Source organism: Elephantulus edwardii, unplaced genomic scaffold (genome assembly GCF_000299155.1).
Source record: "Elephantulus edwardii isolate Elephantulus edwardi_28Jun2011 unplaced genomic scaffold, EleEdw1.0 scaffold00193, whole genome shotgun sequence".
NCBI classification, from domain to species: Eukaryota; Metazoa; Chordata; class Mammalia; order Macroscelidea; family Macroscelididae; genus Elephantulus; species Elephantulus edwardii.
Genome location: NW_006399943.1, coordinates 4691516 through 4697348, shown reverse-complemented (window position 1 = coordinate 4697348; position 5833 = coordinate 4691516). Strand labels below are relative to the sequence as shown.

Genomic DNA, 5833 nt, shown 5'->3' with positions numbered 1-5833 from the left:
CCCCATCTGGAAAGGCTTCATCAACATGCAGAGCGTGGCAAAATTCGTCACAAAGGCGTATCCCGTATCTGGGTGCTTTGATTACCTCAGCGAGGTTAGATCCCTGTGGGGGTGTGGGGGTGTGCATGTGTGCACCTCATACAGGAGGCGTGACACCAGAGTCCTGTGTGCCCAGCCTTCCACACGTTCAGCATGGTGACCCACGAGCTGAACTTCTCCTTGCTGTGATCCACAGGAACAACAGTGGTTGTGAGCTAAGCAAGGTGGTCACTGTCCTATCTGAATTACTGCTGAGAGACAGCACATAGTTTCTCATCAGTGGTCTCTAAGTGTAATCCTTTGTGTCAGTCAGAGTCACCCAGCCTGTGCTGAGCACAGTACTGTCATGCTCTGCTGTGTCAGTGCTTTTCTCAAGTCTTGAATCTCTGGTGACTCAATGACTCTATATGTTTCTTTGTAAACACGGTTCTTCTGCCAGTTCTTGACCCAGGATGCCTTCTCTCTCTCTAGGATCTGCCAGATACCATTCACATTGGGGGAAGGATCTCACCGAAGACAGTTTGGGATTATGTTGGCAAACTCAAATCTTCTGTTTCTAAGGTATTTGCTCATTATGCCATCTTTAGTGAAGGAGAGCTTTCACTGAATATGTCTCTTGAATATTTAAAGTATCGGTCTGTAGTTTACTGGCTATCCCAGGTGACTGCTTAAATGTTTAGTGGAGGAGGCTGGTACCTGTAGTTGGAGAGTTAGGAGCAAGTGATGTCTCTTCTTAGATCAGACTAGGAGATGCATGTTCTGGTGGTAGGACTGAAAAAAAGGAAGTAGGGAGTGAGGACTTGTCTTCAGGAGTCAACCTCCTGGGCCTGGGGTCTTTTGTGGCCCCTGAGGCAGAGCTACTGTGTGCTGTCTTCACATGCAGTTTCCCTTGGACATTGAGCTCATTTGGTCCCACACTTAGAAGTTTGCATCATGGATGCTGGAAAGCAGGCACTAGGCTGAGCACACACTGTGCCAACATGTGCTGGCTCACTCTCCTCATGGGCTGTCCCATGATAGCCTCACAAGCTGTAGGCGCTGAGAGTCTGAGGAGCATGAGGCCAGGGCCCACTTGAAGTATGCGACTGGACACTGCTTTGGAGGTTTGGGCGGGAGCTCTTGTGCAGCAGTCCCATCAGTGTGTCCTCTGTGTGTTTGTATCACAGGAGCTCTGTCTGATCCGTTTCCATCCTGCTACTGAGGAGGAGGAGGTGGCCTACATCTCTCTGTACTCGTATTTTAGCAGCCGAGGCCGTTTTGGGGTTGTCGCTAATAACAACAGGCACATCAAGGACCTCTACCTGATCCCACTGAGCGCGAAGGACCCTGTCCCATCCAAACTGTTGCCCTTTGAGGGACCAGGTAAGCTCTGGCTCTGTAGGTGATGACTAGGTACACTGATAACCAGGCGCCCCAGGGAGACAGGCCCGCACACCCAGCTATCCTTGTAGGCGCAGAAGTGGGCCCTGGAGGCACCCTCATCCTTAGCATACATGGTCCTTAATATGTGGGACAAGTCTCCATTTCAGTGGGGTATATACAGCAGTAAGGCTGTGTGGGAACCTTCTGCACAGGCTCGGTGGGGTGTCCTTATCGCCAGTCTCGTCCAATTCAGTGGGAGCCAGTGTCTGGAGTGATTCCTTACCTCCAAGGCTCACCTCATTAACCGGCACTGGGACTTCCAGGAGACACTTAGAAAGCAGTAGTTACTAGCACTAGAAATAATTACCTTAAAATTGTTCACGTAACATCTCTTTCTTTGGCAAATTGGCATTCTGTCTGCCCATTTTGAAAGATTGCTTATAAATTAACGTTAAGAAAACCACTTCAAGTCCTTTCAAAGGCCTTGAAGTGATCTGGGGACACAGACTGTGTGGTGAGTTGAGAAGGTGAAGTGCATGCCCCTCATCTCTGTGGGGTGGACCCCCTGTGACTTAACAGGGGCTGCCAAAGCTGCCCAGACAGAACCTACAGTGAACTTTCTAACACTTTGAAACTCTTAAAGTACTTTCTTCTACAAGTGTGGCCGACACCCTAAGCTCTGAGGCAGTCATGGTGTGATCCGGAGCCCCTCAGTGTCCTTTTCCCCAGGTGCCAGTCCTTGGCTGGTGGGCCTCTCTGGCCTTGTAGCACTTGGACCTGCATGCTCGCACAACCTTGGCAGGGACGGGCCCCTCCCTGCACACATACCAGAGAGATCCCTGTGCAGAACCAGAGTCTCCTGGCACAAGGCTTCGACTGAAGCTTGCTTCTTAAACACTGGTGGTATGGGATTGTGCCCTCAGAGGCCTTACTAGCCATAATTCCAAGAGTAAATATTAACTGACATGATTCATTGTTTTAATGCCATGTATGTTTAAAAACCAGAGTGCTTTAACATGTCATCTCTAAAACTTTTTAAAATTTAAAAAAGTCTCCTCACTGGTGGTCAGCTGCTGGCTGGCTTGATCAGTGGCCATTGGAAGGAAGCACCCTGTTTTCTGATGGTGAAGAGCAAGAAGCTTTTCTACCTGTGTGCCCAGAACCTTCGGTCAGTCCCAGGTGTCGCCCCATGAGGGCATCTGGCCACGCAGCACACCTGGCCATGCAGTGCACCAGGCACAGGCACTGCTCCCACGTTCGGGAGCAGACAGAGTTTCCTTATCCAAGTGCAGCTCTACCCCCACAAGGGGACATGCCCTGTGTCATCTGATAGCCCTGTATGGGCCAAGCAGGTTAGGGGTCGACTGTCAACCTGGACTCTGTCCTGCCACCACTACTTGGAGAAAAGGGTGGGTGAACCACTCACGGATATCCTCACCCACTTCTCAATGCACTGGTCCCCCTGGTCACCTGAGCATCCCTTGAAGCTTCCACATGGTCTGGAAGGATGGGCCATTACTTGGTGGTTTCTACACAGTAAGGGCCAAATGTGGCTTCTTTTGAAGTGGGAAGAAAGGCTTTAGAAAAGTAATAATCACTAAAGTTTTGGCTATTTAACATAAAGGCATTTCTTTTGTCTGTAAACCTGTTAAAGTTAACATGCTTTTATTTTTCTTTTCCTGGTAACATATTTGACATACAATATTTCACATACTTCCCTTTAATGACTTGACCCCAGCCAAGTGATCTTCATCTGCCTTGTGTTCTAGCTTTGTGTGTGGGGCTCGCTGTGCTGTGACACATTTGTCCTGGTTTTGTCTTTGCAGTCGATGGTGCGGGTGTGTGTGTGTGTCTGCAATTGATGGGGGGGGGGTGTCTCTGCAGTTGATGTGTGTGTCTGTGTCTGTGTCTCTGCAGTCCATGGGGTGTGTGTCAGTGTAGTCATTGGGGTCTCTCCAGTCCGGTGTGTGTTTATGTCTGTGCAGCTGGTGGTGTGTGTGTCACTGTGCAGTTCAGGGTGCTTGTGTGGCTGTGTCCACACACACCTCCCCTCACCTACAGTAGCCTCTTAGGTGTGTCTGCACAGAACCCTTTGAGAGGGTGGTAGTGGGACTGTCTGAGAATACATCTGCACACCACCATGGCCACTGCCCACAGCAGTCTGCTCATATGAGTGGCCCTCATTTTGAAAAGAGGGAGCTGCACCGCCTCATGCCTGCTCAGGACCAAGATTCCGAGGCCAGATGCTCTCTGAAGGGCCTTTGTGGAGGGCTGGTGCCTGGATGCAGCAGGCCCCTGTGCTGAGTGCTGCGGACGTTGTCACCGCAGGTGTTTTAAACCCATCTCAGACCTGCGATAGGACAGGTCCCTTGCCCTGAGCCCTGCTGCTCACTCCCAAGAAACACACAAGGGCAGAAAACAGCCTTTCTTGAGTCCTCTCCTGCCTGCCAGTCAGTCCTTCCCCAGTGCCTGGCTACACCATGACAATGACCATGGAGATTGGCTCACCACACAGCTCGTTAGGAAGATGGTTCTCACCCAGGTCATCTGTCCTGTCTGTGGCCTGTGCATGTTCCCCATGCAAGTCCACTGTGGCTGCAAGAGGCCTTGGCCCCTTGTCCCTGGCAGGGAGGTTCTAGTTCTTGTGGAAGCCAAGCGTGCAGGTGGATAACAGGTACCTTAGAGCTGCATGCTGCTCACTGGTTCTCAGAGCACACAGCCCTGGTTCTGAAGGCATTGCTGGGGCTTGCATTTGGAGTGCCCATGGAGGAACTTTAGATTTAGGAGACATAGGTGTGCAGTAAAAACATTTTTAACAGGAGAAGGAGCCTGCTCCCTGTTTTGGGGTCTTCAAAGGGAGCCTCTCTGATACAGGAAAGAACAACTTAGAATGTCAGATCTGTTGGGTGTTGTTTTTTCCCCCACATTTGACTGCATGCTACATTATCTGGTAAGTCCTGCGCCTTGAAACACAGGTCCACATCTCAGCCTTCATATAACAGTAGTGTTGCACAGAAATTGTAATCAAAGTCAAAAATAGCACTGAATGGAATGTACTACTCTTCTTCAAAATCAATAAAATTGTTTTGTGGAAACTGGTCATGTTTCTTTACATGAGCTGTTTGTGGCTCCTGGGCACGAGCCCCTGGGACACGCTCCTCAGCTGTGCACCCAGCATCAACCAAGACCGTCGGAGCATGGCTACAGCCTCATCAGCACCTTACTTGCCTGCTTGGCATGTCCAGTGGCCTTGTAAGGGCTGAGGGGGGTCCACAAGAGGGTGTGTGTGTGGGGGTGTACTTGATGGGGAGAACCACTGTTTCCACTGTCTTTGCCAGGTTTCTTTCTCTCTGAACAGGTCCAAGTTGATCACTGTTGCTTGTTAATTCCCACACCATTTCTCTCTCCTGGCAAGTGTGCAGTCTTGTTGGGTGGATTCAGGGCATCTGAGGTCTTTCCTTTAAAATCAGGAGTAAAGGAACACACCAGGTAGACTTGGGATAAGAGTGTCTTAAGAGCTTAGAGTTGCAAAGCAGTCTTGCCTCTAAGGGACATACTTTGGTGGAGTGAAGCCTTGTCGCTGCAGACCAGCTGTGATACATGCGCTAGGAAGTAACGTGGCCCTCTTTGGCCCATCAAGAACTGCTTACCTCACCACCCCTACCTCTGGCTAAGACACCTGAGCACAAGCCCTGCTGTAACTTGTCTGTGACAGTGATGTCACACACATCTCACATCTGCCCCCTTTAGGCTCCTGGCCGTGCGTCTCTCCTCACCTAGTGTGAGGCTGGGCTGCACCGCCGCAGAAGCCCTGCAAGAGCCACGCACAGCACATCGGGGTGAGCAGCATCTGGGTCAGCACCTGATAATTACATGTTTGTAAGCCTCATGGTTACCCCAAGGGGAGTGGGGAAGGAGGCAGCCTTGCTGCTCATGGAGAGCTTGTTAGGGAACCCCAGACCCCTTTGGTACTGAGGCCCCTTGCAGCCCTTCCACCCACACACCTCCAGGACATGGACATCCAATTAGGTGCAGCTGAAGCCAGCAAGCCCCTTGGCTGGAGTGAGGTTCCCAGAGGAGGCCTTGCCCCTCAACATGGAGCCAGCCCGGGCACTTCCAGGGGACTCCTGAGCTAACCTAGCTGTGGGGCCAGTGGGCTCGTTCAAACTGCACCTACTCCTTGAGTTCAGTAGAGTTGATGAGTCAGATGAGTGGATTTGTCACAAATAAAGCTTTGTCCAAGGCACTTGTGACGTAAGAATTCCTGCAACTGTTCCATTAAGTATTTGATCCCGGGTAAGATGTGACAAAAAGAAAGGTGATCCAACTGAGTGTGGAAACTACAGAGCAGTGTCATTGATTTCACATGCAAGCAAGATTCTACTGAAGATCATCCAAAAACGATTAGAACAGCACATCAGCAGAGAACTGC

The 5833-nt window shown here is 50.6% G+C and overlaps 1 protein-coding gene across 1 annotated transcript in view; it reads left to right on the top strand.

Moving 5' to 3' along the window:
• DIDO1 (death inducer-obliterator 1) overlaps positions 1-5833 on the top strand; it is a 30451-nt gene that overhangs the window by 17821 nt on the left and 6797 nt on the right. Inside the window, 3 exon segments of the mRNA XM_006896943.1 lie at positions 6-94; positions 511-600; positions 1206-1401. Of these exon segments, the coding sequence (XP_006897005.1) occupies positions 6-94; positions 511-600; positions 1206-1401 (375 nt within the window).